The sequence below is a fragment of the Sturnira hondurensis genome, unplaced genomic scaffold (assembly GCF_014824575.4).
Source record: "Sturnira hondurensis isolate 20B ecotype Veracruz unplaced genomic scaffold, ASM1482457v3 Scaffold0021354, whole genome shotgun sequence".
NCBI classification, from domain to species: domain Eukaryota; kingdom Metazoa; phylum Chordata; class Mammalia; order Chiroptera; family Phyllostomidae; genus Sturnira; species Sturnira hondurensis.
The window spans coordinates 18,106,672-18,122,411 of record NW_028093985.1 but is presented as its reverse complement, the minus strand read 5'-3'; the positions used below and the strand labels follow the sequence as shown (position 1 = coordinate 18,122,411).

The following is a 15,740-nucleotide window of genomic DNA, read 5'->3' as shown; positions in this document are numbered from 1 at the left end:
TTACTCTTTGTAATTAATGAGTAGTTGAAGGGAATATATTTGAGACTCTGTTCTTTATGAAACTCCCACTTGTTAATTTTAGCATCTGTTGATGATTTGCTACCTTCATAATTTCTTCTGTATGTATTAGTTGGCATTCTACTATAAGAGAGAACATTCTTTCCCCTTTCTTTTTTACTTCATTTCTATCATTAAAGACTCATTGATTCTTACTGTATTCAATGTGTGATGTAATCCATTGCTATCATTATTTTGATTCCTAGATTATTGGAGATTTGGCCAGATGGCTTCTCATTAAGCAGGTTTTGTGTTCTTGTAACACTTATTCATCACTCTTTCAATATTTTCTTTCTTCTTTCTTTTTTTCTTTTGTGCAGAATTTTTATTTTCAGACTCACCTTGCACTTTCTGTGCTCCAGGCCCTGATTTCGGTGTTTTGTCTTAGAATTCTGGGGTGTTCTTCCATCTTCAAAACCAGCGGCCAATCAGGGCCTTCTCATTTTGCATCTTTCTGGCATGCTGTTTTTCCATAATCTTACACTTTTAAAGATTCATATGATTAGATTAGAGCTACTCAGATAATCTCCCCTTCTTGGGTTCTTAATATTAACCATAAATACAGAGTCTCTTTTACCATGTAACATAACATTTTAACAGCTTCTGAGAGTTACGATGTAGACATCTTTGGGTAGCCATGTTTCTGTCTATCACAGACAGTAATACTCACTGGTGCCTGATTTTGCTGAATCAGTTTTCCTTTTCTTTTAGAATCTTCCAACCTTTTCCTCCTTGATTCAGTGAAAACAAAAGAGGTGTTAGGATTCAGCGTCATGATAGTCACTATATTAGATGTAATAGCTATAGAAAAATTATAGAGGAAATAGATTCTAGAAATACTGAAAAAAGAAAATATGCTCAGAATATTGCTTTTAAAAATAAGAAGTCTTTGTGAGTTTATAATTAATTTGTTCTAATCCGTAGTGTTAAGGCCCATAGTTATTCATACAGGAATAGGAAGTAACCTATTACAAGTAATCAGTAAAGAGTCTCTTAATTTAGTATGAAAACTTTCTGAAATAGAAATTCTCATTCAGAACAATAAATAATAATAATTCATGTGAATTTTGCTAACAGAAAACATTGCATCTTAATATGTTTTTTTTCTTTCCCTACCTAGATCATCACGAAGTATGTATATGAGCTCCTGGAAAAGGACTGTAATTTGAAAAAAATCTCTATTCCAGTAAGTCCAGCTTTAACAATTGTTTATACTTCCAAATAAAATAGTTTTCAGTTCAGAAGAAAACTTTCATTTTAGGTTAACTGTGATAAGTTTAAATGTTAAGATCTTAATGTTTTGATATTGATAATATTAAATTCCTGTCAGTGTGCCTAATCATGTTGTATACAGTTGTTCTTTTTTTTTTTAAAGATTTTATTTATTTATTTATCTTCTGAGGGGAAGGAGAGAGGGAGAGAAACATCAATGTACGGTTGCCTTTTGTGCATCCCCTGCTGGTAGTTAGCCTGCAAGGAACCGGCCTGCAACCCAGGCATGTGCCCTGACTGGGAATCGAACTGCGATTGTCTGGTTCGCAGGCCCGCGCTCAATCCACTGAGCTACGCCAGCCAGGGCCTACAGTTGTTCTTAAAAAACAATAATCTTTAGAACGTTTGCACACAATGAGATAAAGTATATACAAAATATCCATGGGGATGTGAAGTTCAGCATGGGGAATATAGTCAGTATATTGTAATGACTGTGTGTGTGCCAGGTGGGTACTAGAAATGACAGGGGGGGTACTTTGTAAGGTGTATGATTGTCTGGCCACTAGGCTCTATGCCCGGAAACTAACACGGAATAATTTTGAATGTAAGCTGTAATCAAAACAAATAAAAGTACATCTATAGGTAAATAAACACTGATACCTAACTTAAAGAAAATAATTATTTCCAATCTTTTTTGAAAATGATAATACAGTTGAGAGGTCTGCCGTTCGTCCCCCTTTCCGACTTCATTGATATAGTTTATTTTTAGTTATTTACTTGAAGTAAACGAATATCTTGTCTCATTAGATATTCACCTTCTATTTCTTGATTTTTTAATTACATGTTTCATTTCTATGTTATTTTCTCTACACATTCTTAAATTCATTCCTGATGCTTCCTGTTTGGTGACATAGCTCCTTACTTTTTTGGCAGAACACTTCTCTTTTTTGGCAGAAATATTGCACATTTTGCTGTTGCAGGATGAAAAAGTTTGAAATTCATTCTCAGACTCAGTCTCAAGAAAGCCTTTTTGTTTTTAATGTCCAACATGAAATACTAAGCTTTCAGATGAAGAGAGACTAATCTTACATGTGAAGTGGTGGTGGGACTAGATTAGAAGATCTTTGTTGTCTCTGACAACTCTGATTTTATGATATATATGAAATCTGGAAGACTTACTAAAGAGTAAATCATTTAAAGTATAAAACTTTGCATATAGATAATTTTGTTTGCATTAAATTTTGCATGAGATTTAAAAATTTGGTTGGTGTTATTCTACTATGAATTATAGGATTTGAGGATTTAAAAATTTTTTTTTTAATTTTATTCATTTTTATGTAATTTAAAAAATGTATTAATTGTGCTATTACAGTTGTCCTATTTCCCCTCCACACTGAACCCCCCTCACACTCAACATTTCCCCCTTTAGTTCATGCCCATGTGTCATAAGTTCTTTAGCTTCTACATTTCCTGTACTATTCTTGCCCTCCCCCTGTTTATTTTCTACCCACCATCTATACTACTTATTTTCTCTACCTTTTCCCCCTCTCTCCTCCTCCCACTCCCCTGTTGCTAACCCTCCATGTGATCTCCATTTCTGTGGTTCTGGTCCTGTTCTAGTTGTTTCCTTAGTTTACTTTTGTTTTAGGTGTGTTTTTTTAATAATTGTGAGTTTGCTGTCATTTTACTGTACATGTTTTTTATCTTCTTTTTCTTAGATAAGTCCCTTTAACATTTCATAAAATAAGGGCTTGGTGATGATGAAGTCCTTGAATTTGACCTTATCTGAGAAGCACTTTATCTGCCCTTCCATTCTAAATGAAAGCTTTGCTGGATAAAGCAATCTTGGATGTAGGTCTTTGGATTTCATGACTTGGAATATTTCTTTCCAGCCCCTTCTGGCCTGCAAGGTCTCTTTTGACAAATCAGCTTACAGTCTGGTGGGAACTCCTTTGTAGGTAACTGCCTCCTTATCTCTTGCTGCTTTTAGGATTCTCACCTTTATTTTAATCTTGGGTAATGTAATTATGATTTGCCTTGGTGTGTTCCTCCTTGGGTCCAACTTCTTTGGGACTCTCTGAGCTTTCTGGACTTCCTGGAAGTCTATTTCCTTTGCCAGACTGGGGAAGTTCTCCTTTATTATTTGTTCACATAACTTTTTCACTTGTTTCTCTTCCTCTTCTCCTTATGATACCCCTGTAATTTGGATGTTGGAGTGTTTAAAGATGTCATGGAGGTTCCTAAGCCTCTCCTCATTTTTTTCGATTCTTGTTTCTTCATTCTTTTCTATTTGATTGTTTCTTCCTTCCTTCTGGTCCACTCCCTTGATTTGAGTCCCTGTTTCCTTCCCATCACTATTGGTTCCCTGTACATTTTCCTTTATTTCACTTAGTATAACCTTAATTTTTTCATCTAATTTGCAACCACATTAAACCAATTCTGTGAGCGCCCTGATGACCAGTGCTTTGAACTGTGCCTCTGATAGTTTGGCTCTCTCTTCATTGCTTAGTTGTATTTGTTCTGGAGCTTTAATCTGTTCTTTCATTCGGGCCTTTTTTTTTTTTTTTTGGTTTTGATGCACCTGTTACGTATGAGGGGCAGAGCCTTGGATGTTCACCAGGGTGGGGCAACCCAGTCACTGGGTTGTGACACTGTATGTGGGACAGGGGTCTGAGAGGGAACAGTGGCACTTGCTCTGCTCTCCACCAGATTTCAGTTCCTTCAGTCGCTTCCCCCACACAAACTGGGCCCTTCTGGTGCTGATTTGTGGGTGGGTTTGTGTATGTTCTGGCACACTGTGAGTCTCTCCAACAAACTCTCCAGTGAGGCTGGGAGTTTTTCCTGGTATTTTCAACCCCCACAGGTATTTTCAATTGGTGTTTTGATGCTTTATTTCCCCAAGCTTGGGCCCTGGGTTTCGGGGTGTGTCTTGCTCCCCAGTTTTGCCTGGTTTATCTACACGTGACTGTGGGACCACCTGGCCCACCGGCCACCTTGTGCTCCGCGCCCTTCCACAATCTGCATGCAGCCTCACTGGGTCCACCAGCTGCTGCCTTGCACTCCTGGGCTCCGCCAGCCACTGCTTTTTTTTACCATGACCCCTCTCCACCTGGCCGCCTGATTCCGCCCCTCCTACCGATCTGGATGAATGTGTCTACTTTAACTCTTTGGTTGTCTGACTTTCATAAAGTTCAGTTTTCTGTCAGTACTGATTGTTTTTTATTTCTAAATTGCTGTTTTCCTTATTTTGCTTGTGCAAAGAGGCACAGTATATCTACCTATGCTTCTATCTTGGCTGGTACGTATTTATTTTTAGAGAGGAGAAGGGAGGGAGAAAGAAAGGGGAAAAAATGTGAATGTGTGGTTGCCTCTTGCACATCCCCTACCGGGGATCTGACCCAGGCATGTGCCCTAGACTGGGAATTGAACCTGCAACCGTTTGGTTCACTCATTCCACTGAGCCACACCAGCCAGGGTGAGGATTTCTGTATACTATCTTTCCTCACAAATTATTCCAAAGTTAATTTTTAAAAAGAGAAATCTATGTTATGTTTAATTTTCTACAGGTTACCTCAAATGCAGATCACATTGTTAATTATTTATTCATTTGTTCATTCATTCAACAATATTTATGTAATGGTGCCAGACACTGTTCCATGAAATACTAATGAATATAAAACATTTTCTAATGGCTAGGCCCACCCTTATTGATTTGGAAACTTTCATTCCTTTAGAAATACATGAAAACCAAAATTTCAGTGTTCTTTTTAGGAGTGAATATACTAGTTCTTTTTGGATTCTATATATATTACTATATATTGCATTTTGTGTTCTGGAAAGTTAATGTAGGATTTTGTCATTCAGTCTTTTCCCTTAATTTTACTTCTTTCAGAGTTTTTAAAGAACAATATTTAAAGAGCCCTAGGTTAATTCATTGTTAGTATACAATTAATATTGAGTCCTTTAACTCTGTAGTACTTCTAGTTTCATGAAACCTTTACACTCATGTCAGTCCCCTAGATATCCAGAACAAATCATAAGATAATTGCCCATAGAGATCATGTTATATGAGTGTTTCATCAATTTTCTCTATAGAAGGCCTGAGATTAGGTTTAGGAGGACTTTTCTCTTTGATCCAATTATTTCCCTCTCATTTAAATTTAGATTATAAAACTAATATGCAAAAAATATATACGTAGACAGAGCATTACTTATATGAGACCTGTAAGTGTCAGGTCCATTTCTGGTTGGCAAAGATTTCCTGGTTTTATAAATCAAAAAGTGACAAAAATGTTCATTTTAGGAATTTAATCTCTCTTTAAGTTATCATCATATGTTTTATATAGTTGTGAAATTTTTCTTCCATAAGTTACAGTTCTTTTCCTGAGTTGTCTTAAATCCTATATATGTACAAAATATTCTCAATTGTATTATGTCACACTTGTATAGAGTGTTGAATTAATAACTTGGCTGCAAATATTCTTCAGTTTATACAGTCATATTTTTGGTTTGCAGACCCGTGCTCAATCCAGTGAGCTACACCAGCCAGGGCTTACAGTCATATTTTTGTTTTGCTTTTTTCCTTTTTATTAAATGTATTGGGTAACACTGGTTAACAAATTCTATAGGTTTCAGGTACACAATTCTACAACCCATCATCTCCACACTGTATTGTGTATTATCCAGCCCAAGTCAAGTCTCTCTCCATCACCATTTATTCCCCTATACCCTCCTCTACCTACTCCCACTCCCTTTCACCTGGCCCTCACCATGCTGTTGTAGGTGTCCATGAAATTTTGCTCTTGTTTTGCACAGTCCCTCCACCAACACCCCCAACCAGCCACACGGTCATTTTTAAGTGAACATCATAATTAGGGGGTTCATTAACATCTCCAAATGAGTTGTTAACAGGTAAAATTTGTTTGGTGCGGTCTCACTAAGCAGTTGGTCTTTGAAATTGATTTGTCAGTAAGTGAGACTGTATGCTGGAATGACCTTTATATGCATGTATTCTTTAATGAAAGCTCAGGTTAATGAATTATTATTATTTGAAGATAAATGGACTTGGGACAGCCATTTCCAGACTTAAGTTAATGAAGAAAAAGCTATTTTTATTCATATAATAATTTCACTGTTGAAAATTAGCATTAACTTTATACAAGTAAGTTATAGTTACCAACTACAAAGTTCAGAATTCTATGTTAAATTGATATGATATTAGCCAATAACCAGCTCAAATACTTCCATTACTCCTTAATCATTAATACCATTACATTATTCAGTTTTATTATTTTTTCCTTGAATTTTCTAATGTTCTCATATTTTTTAAGTCAACATTTTAGGATATTTAAATAAAAGCTTATATACTTATTCATGGCTACCTTAATTTGTAGCCCCTTAAAATGTTTGAACATTATAATAAAAAACACTTTTTATTATAATGTATAATTTTCTTTATTATAATATATAATTTTCTTTGGGAAAAAACCACTCTTCCAGTTTTAAAGTGATTCCTGTAGAATTTAAAGGGCCAACACTTCATTGCTTTAAAAATTGACTGGGTTTTTTGGTTACAGGGGACTTAGGCAAATAGTAAAAAGAAACAGTGATCAAGCCCCTATTGGCAAGTTCAGAGCAACAGGTTTTTTCTCATTGAGATAAACAGATGTCCATTTCCTTAGCCTTTCCAGGATCCTTTTAAGGCTTCACTGATTTTAAGAGGCACTTTTGTCTGTGCGTGTTTAGATGTACTCTTTGGTAAATGAATGCCTAGAAACCTCTATGGATTTTTTTTTTTGTCGTTGCTGCATAAGGACAACTTTGCTTTTTTTCCCTTTTTTCTTATCACCAATTTTTTTAAGCCACTTTAATTGAATCATTCCTCTGTTTTCATATAATGTTCTTAGGTAAACAGGAATTACCTAGATTTGGTTTTCTTCTTTCTTCCATCCTCTTCCCTTCCTCTGTGACTTCAGTCATACCTGCTGTCATTATTGTCGTTTGTTTACTCAGGACATCTCATACAATCAAAGGTAATGTGACTCTGTTACATTTCATATCTCTCTTCCATTGATGAAATGAAGAACTATTACATTACATAGCAGGTGGATTTACCGTTTCTATTTGAGGATGTATATATTACCAGCTTCTGTCTCTGGCCAGGCTGCATGAAGACTTCCATTCCTAGTTACTTACCACTGCTGATATGGAATGTGACTCAGTGTGTGCCATGGTGCATGTAATAAACAACTGGGGAGTTATCTCTTCCTAAAAGTCTCTTGAGTCTCTCAAATCTAATCATACATTATGTAGTTTAAACTGAAATATTAAGTACAATGACAGTGAATAAAACTATTTACTTTTCATCCCTTAGATAACTAGCAGCGTTAGTTGGCAATGTTAGTTAGCAATGTTAGTTAGCAATGACAGTGTTTTATTTTATATAAAAATAATGTTATCAGAGTACACAAACAACATTCTTTCATTAAATAATTATTATATAATCTTATGTTCATATTCTAAATGAAATTTTAAAGTTCATTTACATAGAACAATAGGTTTTTTAATTTTTTTTTCCAACCCAGGCATGTGCCCTGACTGGGAATCGAACCGCGATCGTGTGGTTCGCAGGCCCGCGCTCATCCACTGAGCTACACCAGCCAGGGCTAATTTTTGTTTATTTTTTAAACATATTTTTCCAATTATAGTTGGCATACAATACTATATTATTATATTAGTTTCAGGTGTACAATATAGTGATTAGACAATTTATATGCCTTATGAAATGATCACCTGGATAAGTCTAGGACCCCTCTGATACCATATACATAGTTATTACAATATTGTTGGTTATATTTCCTGTGCTGTACTTTATATCCCATGACTGTTTGTTTGTTTTTGGGGGGTTTTTTGGTTTTTTAATTTTAAAATAGTTCTCTCTCCCATCTTTGAAAAGTTTGGTAGTATTTCTGAGTAATATATGATTTTCTAAAAGGTGTATCCTCCAATTGGGTTTTTCTGTTTTCTATTTTAGGTACAGTATACTTTTTTTTTTTAAGATTTTTTTTATTTATCTTTAGAGGGGAAGGGAAGGAGAGAGGGAGAGAAATATCAATGTATGGTTGCTTCTCATGTGTCCCCTGCTGGGAACTGGCCTGCAACCCAGGCATGTGCCCTGACTGGGAATTGAACTATGATCCTTTGGTTCGCAGGCCTGAGCTCAATCCACTGAGCTACACCAGCCAGAGCTATACTTCTGTTTTTGAATTTTAGACTTAATAGCTATTTGACTTTGGGCAAGTTATTTAAACTCTCTAGATTTCAATTTCTTCATCTACAAAAGAGTATAATCATAGTGCCACCTTAATAATAATGTGATTGATATAATATTTTTAAAATATCTTACATAATATCTGGAAAATAGGAAGTACTCAAAATTAGCGATTCTTAAAAAATAATGATTTGTAATATACAGCAGTAATGTAGGGGCACATATATTTCTAATTTTCTTTTTTATATTTAAATTACTATCATGTCTCTTTTACTCATCCACTGTATATGTAATTGTTAATCTCTAATGAATATTTTAATTTTTCTTTAAGCTTTTTAACCTCCTAATTCTACAATAACCATTGTATAATTTATAGTAACCATTAATTGTAGTTTTATTTATGTTTATGCTTGATGAGAAAAACATTTATTATTTAACTGTTTTTAATTACAGGTAGATGCCACTGAAAGTGAACCAAAGAGTTTTATCTTTATGAGTGAAGATGCTTTGACAAACCCACAGAAACTAATGGTTTTAATTCACGGTAGTGGTGTTGTCAGGGCAGGTCAGTGGGCCAGAAGGCTCATCATAAATGAAGACCTGGACAGTGGCACACAGATACCATTTATTAAGAGAGCTGTGGATGTAAGTGTGATTTCTTTTATATTTGGGGGGCATTTTATAACTCTGTTTTGTGTTATAATTTATTTTAACATGTTTCTTCAAAAGTATATCCTAAACATAATCTTACCTGTTATCATTTATTGGTAATGAAAAATTACTTTTCATTATTTTGCAGTTACAATCAAAAAGAAAATTATATTTTGCGTATGTAAAATATTATGTAATGTCTTTGAAGTGAATACTTTTTATTCTATTTTTAAAAGATTTTATTTATTTATCTTTAGAGGGGGGAGGGAAGGAGAGAAATATTAATGTATGGTTGCCTCTCATGAGTCCCCTGCTGGGAACTGGCCTGCAACCCAGGCATGTGCCCTGACTGGGAATCGAACCGCGATCATGTGGTTTGCAGGCCCGCGCTCAGTCAACTGAACTACACCAGCCAGGGGTTTATTCTATTTTTTTGTTTATTATTACATGAAATATCACTTAAACTACCAAGTACTTATACTTCTGAAAAAAATATGAATGCTTTTGTAAATCTTTTCCTACCTAATTTAATGGTGTTAGAAACTAAAAGAAATTTACTACTTTAATTTAATCTCTTATTCATTACATGAGGAGTTGGAATAGCTCAGTATTTTTTGTAATTCCTTTAAAAAATCTTTTTAGAGGCACAAACAAAATGCTTTCAGCATAAGATATGCATACTAAATAGTAAATTGTAATATTTATTCAATTACTTTCTTGAATTCAAAGTTTTTAGAAATTGTTGTATTAAAATTGTGTTTAAGATTTTTATTTTCTGGCCTTAGCATTCTACATGTAAATGTTAGGCTACTTTCGTTTTATTGTCTTATTCTTGGGGTCCTTTGATTAGCCAAATTTAGCAAAGTGTAGATTTCTTTTACAAATAAGTAGTTTTTCTTCAGGAAAAAAAGTAAAGTGGAATCTTCTATAAGAATGTAAAGCTTATTTTTGTAATTAAAATTGGGAAAAATTCTTTGATAACACCAATGTACAATTCAATGCCAAAGGTAAGATGTTCCCTCCTCTGTTAACTCTGAAATGTTAATACAGATGATCCTAGAACATGGTTGGGGGAGAGGGGCGGTGGGGAATGGAGGAGAGTGGCTAAGAGTACTGGCGCCTTACCTCCACCCCGCACACAGTAAAAAATCCATATGTAACTTTTGACTCTCTCAGAACTTAAGGGTTAAAAGTCTACTGTTGACCAGAACCTTACTTATAACATAGACAGTTGCTTAACACATGTTTTGTATATTATACATTTTATATACTGAATTCTTATAATAATTAGTTACAGAAGCTAATGCTACCTACATTAAAGTAGCTACAGAAAAGAAAATGTTATTAAGAAGTCATAAGGAAGAGAAAATACTTAACAGTATATTTTGAAGAAAATCTATTATGTAAGTGAACATGCACTATTGAAATGCATGTTGTTCAAGGGTCTGCTGTATTTAAGGCCCAGCCAGTCTCTTAAAGAGTATTTTTGTTAATAGATGTTGAGGCTCTTAAAATGCTTTAGGTAGAATTTCTTAGGTTAATTATGGGGTTATTTTTTCAGTCTTCATGGGTATGCAAAGAACACAATGGCATTATTTCTTGCACACTTCAATGGTGTGTTTTTGGTAGAATTTAGGTAAATAAAATAATGTTTAGGTTGAAGTAACTCACATAAAATATATTGTTTTTTAATGTTATTAAATGTGTTGTGGTAATATTGGTTAATAGGGTCATAGGTTTCAAGTGTACATTTCAGATCATGTATCTCTGTATTATTTAAACTGTTTCATACTTCAGTATATGAATAGTGAATGAACTTCTTGACACAGTAGTTTGTGGTTAGAAGAGAGCCTGTCGATCTATTTTAGCATTATATGTGAAATCTGACTATAATTCAGTGACTATTTGAAAGTACAATTTAGTAAAAAGAAATCAGATGTTTCTATGCTTGAGGACTAGTTGAAATACTTTTTGTAATTCTCTTGTCCCTGATACTATGTCAACTAAGCCTTTCCCATTCTAGAATTTTTTTATTGTTATATACAATTTTTTTTTTTTGAGGTGAATGAGTATATGGGAAGCTATAGCAAAGATCTTTGAATCGACTCTCGGTTAATATCCCAAACAGGAGGGAGGAAGTTTGTCAGTAACAATAGAATAGTTCTATTCTATTGCATAGTTCTCATGCATAGAAATCTTGTTTTTATACATAGCAATAGTGTTTTGGGTGTAACAGCATTTCATTGCTCTGTCATTTTTTTCTGTTTTTCTCAATCATAGCAACTTATCATTCCTTGGGAGAAGTAAAAACAGCTGATTTCTAAATACTTTAGTGCATTTAGTATGCTATATACTTGAAATTAAAATTTTTAGCTTATATCTTTCTTTTATTTTATAGTAACTGAATGTGAACTTTATTATGGTAATATTGTATGTAGTGAACATTTAAATACAATGTCTTTTTAATCTAGATAAAGTTATTTTATTATTTTGGTTTTACATTTCCTTGTGTTTCTCTGGTAGTTCTTAAAGAGCTGCTCTCTGTTTTGGGGGGGCAAGGGGGCAGGTGTGGAGACAGATGGTATTTTAGGAGGCTGGCAGAGAGTGAGTAATAGGGAGGAAGAAGTTGCCTCCTACTTTTAAATCAGAATAGCTCTGCTTGTTTTTATTTTTTGGACATTTTTCAAAATGTATTTATAGAAAGGTTTCCATAGTTTACAAAAGGCTGGGAGCTACCACTCTGTTTTTTATGGTTTGTCCGTTTTCGTAAAACAGCTAAAGTGGATTCTTAGATTTTCAGCGCAGACAGTATCACTTCTACTAGGTATTGTTAATACTTCAGTTATATTTCTTGCAGATACTTTATTTATATTGGTATAAGGCTTTTATTTTGCCCAAGTAATAATTGATATTGTACATGTCAGAGATCTGAGATCTGCATCCCATTGTCTGCTTTTATATCTTTATCTAATTTTTTTTTAAATTAGGTCTATTAGGGTGATGTTGGTCAATAAAATTTTGTAGGTTTTGAACACTTCTGTAATGTCTCATCTGTGTGTGGCATTGTGTGTTTGCTACCCAAAGTCAAATCCCTTCCATCACTGTGTACTTGAACCCCTTTACCCTTTAATACCCCCTTCTCTCTGGTAACCACCATGCTGTTTTCTGTTTATGAATTTTTGTTTATTTTTCCTTTTTTTCATTTATTGCTTTCAGTTTTATGTACCATATATAAGTGAAATCACATTGTTACTGACTTTTCCATCTGACATCTTTTGCTTAGCATAATATTCTCAAGAACCATCCATGTTGTCACAATCTTTCCTTATGGCTGAGTAGTATTCCACTGTATATATGGACCACATCCTCTTTATCCATTCGTCTATCAAGAGGCACTTCGGTTGCTTCTATGCCTTGGCCATCATTAATAATGCTGCGATGAACATAGGGGTACATATATATCATGATAAATGTTTTCATGTTTTTCAGGTAGATGCTCAAGAAGGGGGATTTTTAGTGTAAGATTAAAGGTTCTGAAATTGGATTCATATCATCATGAGGATAAACCTTTTTTAAAAAAACAGTAGCATTCTGCCTCTGAGTGGACTGTTTTGTGATATATATTTAATGAACTCTGTGGAGCCTCTTTGGTTGATGGTGGGGTGAGCATTGGAAACACCTCCACAATGGCCCCTGGGATTTCTTCCTTGGCGCTAGTGTCCCCATATATCACAATTTGAAAATCAAATCACAGATATTCCAATTCTTGTATTTTAGATATTTCAGAACTTGGTTATCAAAAATTATGAATATTTCATGTTGGAGAAGTATTGCATATCAGATAAATTTCCACAATACTTCTGAGGTTGCCATAGTTAGTAATTTTAACAATCTTCATTGCATAATATATTACTTGGAATAGGAAATAGCATATCTATAGCCAAGTACTAATTATTCAGTGTCTGATTGTGCACTTTGAGAGTTGCTCATAGTTGTTTCTTCTTTTATCTTTTCTCATATGCATCTTTTTGCAAAAAAGGAGTGAGAAAAGTGGGTGATACTTTAAATCATTTAATCATTAATTGCAGGGGTGGATCAAGGGGGAAGATTTCAAGGAGTCAATCACTCTCAAGGTTGTGCAGTACTTGTAGGACACTGAGTGTTATGTCTCCTTAAATTGTATACCCTAGCACCACACTGATCTCTTCCTGGCTCCTTTGATGGATGGAGATGTACAAAAAGTTTTTTGGAGAGCAGTTTGGGAATCACTGGTTTATAGATTCAAATTTTACTGTGTGTCCGAATCCGCTGGTAAAACAATTATTGATAGGTGCCCAAACAGATTTTTATTCAGAAGATCTGGGTGAGTCTGAGTATGTGCATATCCCAGGTGATGTTTGTGCTGGTAATCTGGGCACCGCACTAGAACCACTGGTGTAAATTAATACTCTTTGGATTGGTAAGGGTTTATTTATACCTTTCAGGCTGTAGGTATAATTGATAAGGTAAAAATTGAAGGCCGTTATATTTGGTAAAACAGAGTAAGAAGTCCTAGAAAATGTTTTATAATAAAATCAGTAGAATTAAAAGTTTATTCAATCATTTGTTTTGTTTTTCTTTTTTATTGAATTTATTGGGGTGACACTGGTTAACAGAATTATACAGTTTGCAGGTGCAGAGTTTCACAACACATCATCTGCACACTGTACAGTATGTTTGTGAGAGTATAATGAATGAAAATAAATCTGCATTGGTGCAAAAAATGAAACTAGTCTACCTTCTTATACCAAACACAAAAAAACCTCAAAATCGATAAAGACTTAAATGGAAGACTCAAAATCATAAAAATCCGAGAAGAAAACATAGGCAGCAAAACCGTGGAGATTTCTCATAGTAATATTTTTCTGATATATCTCCTTGGGCAAGGCAATCAAAAGAACAAATGAGCAAAAAACCCTTTTAGTTTGATAGTTCTATTTGACTGATACATCAAGAGAGAGCACTATAAACTTAAATGTGAAATAGCAAATATAAGCAACACTAAAAGTATTGAGAGTGATTGTATCTAGGGAACAGAACTAATAGATGGAAAAGGATTAGAAAAGGATAATTTGTTCTTTAGATATGTACCTTTTGCTTTTACTTGATTTTAAGATTATATACATGTAGCCTTTGATGTTCTACAGTTTATTTTAATGAATTTTAAGTGCAGATTTGTTTATATTTTACATTTTAATTGAATTCATTGAGGAGATATTGGTTAATAAAATTATATAGGTTTCGAGTGTACAGTTATGTAACACATCATCCGTATATTGTGTTGTGTGTTCACCAGCCTAGGTCAAGTGTCCTTCTGTCACCATTAATTCCCTCTTGACCCTCTCCTATCTCCACCCCGCCTCCCCTTTCTCTCTGGTAATCACATTGTTTGTTGTCTGTATCTGTGGTTTTTTGTTTTTGCTTAATCCCTTCACCTTTTTCACCAAGTCCCCACCCAACTGCCCTCCCTTCAGACAGCTGTCAGTCTGTTCTCTATGTCTGTGGGTCTCTTTCTACTTTGTTTGTTTATAATGAGACTCCACATATAATTGAAATCATATAGTATTTGTCTTTCGCTGTTGGGCTTATTTCAGTTAGCATAATACTTTCCAGATGCGTCCATGCTGTCATAAAGGGTAAGATTTCTTTCTTTTTTATGGCCTAGTATTATTCCAGTGTGTAAGTGGACCACAGCTTTTTTATCTACTCATCCACTGATGAGCACTTGGGTTGCTTCCAAAATCTTAGCTATTGTAAGTAACACTTCAGTTAACATAGGAATGCATACAGGGTAAGGCAAAAGTAGAATTACAGTTGTTCATGTGGAAAATAATACCATAATTAATAAGTAATAATATAAGAATGAAGTCTTGTTTCACGTACTCAAAACCGTAAACCTACTTTTATCCTATTCTGCATATTCTTCCAAATTAGTATTTCAGGTTTCTTCGGATATATTCCCAGAAAGGACTTACTGGATCATAAGGCAGTTCTTTTTTAACTTTTTGAGGACTCCCCATACTCTTTTCCACAGTGGCTGCACCAGTCTGCATTCCCACCAACAGTGCACTAGGGTTCCCTTTTCTCCACATCCTCACCAGCAGTTGTTGTTTATTGATTGTTTATGATGTCCATTTTGACCAGTATGTAGTGATATCTCCATGGTTTTAATTTGCATCTCTCTGATGATTAGTGATGATACACATCTTTTCCTATGTTTAGTGGCCATCTGTATGTCCTCTTTGGAGAAGTGCCTATTCAGATCCTTTGCTTATTTTTTTAATTGGATGTTTTTTGGTGTTAAGCTTTACAAGTTCTGTTATGGATAGACAAGAATCTCTTTACCATCCTCAGCTTTTGGATTAAATTAGCAAGCAAACTTTATAATATTACTGGTTCTTTAATATTGCTTATGGCTGAACCAAGTAGGCAATGTGCTTGTTTTCTTGCTATGTTTGTGTTCACAGAATTAATAATTTTGTAGGGTTTAAATTTTTTCTTGGTATTTATT

General features: G+C 34.4%; 1 protein-coding gene across 3 annotated transcripts in view; it reads left to right on the top strand.

Moving 5' to 3' along the window:
- The window catches only part of ARB2A (ARB2 cotranscriptional regulator A), a 423,315-nt gene that overhangs the window by 91,894 nt on the left and 315,681 nt on the right, over nt 1–15,740 (top strand). For all 3 annotated transcript variants that reach the window (XM_037032445.1, XM_037032446.1, XM_037032447.1), the window contains 2 exons: nt 1,178–1,243; nt 8,993–9,184. In XM_037032445.1, the coding sequence (XP_036888340.1) occupies nt 1,178–1,243; nt 8,993–9,184 (258 nt within the window). The remainder of the gene's footprint in view (nt 1–1,177; nt 1,244–8,992; nt 9,185–15,740) is intronic.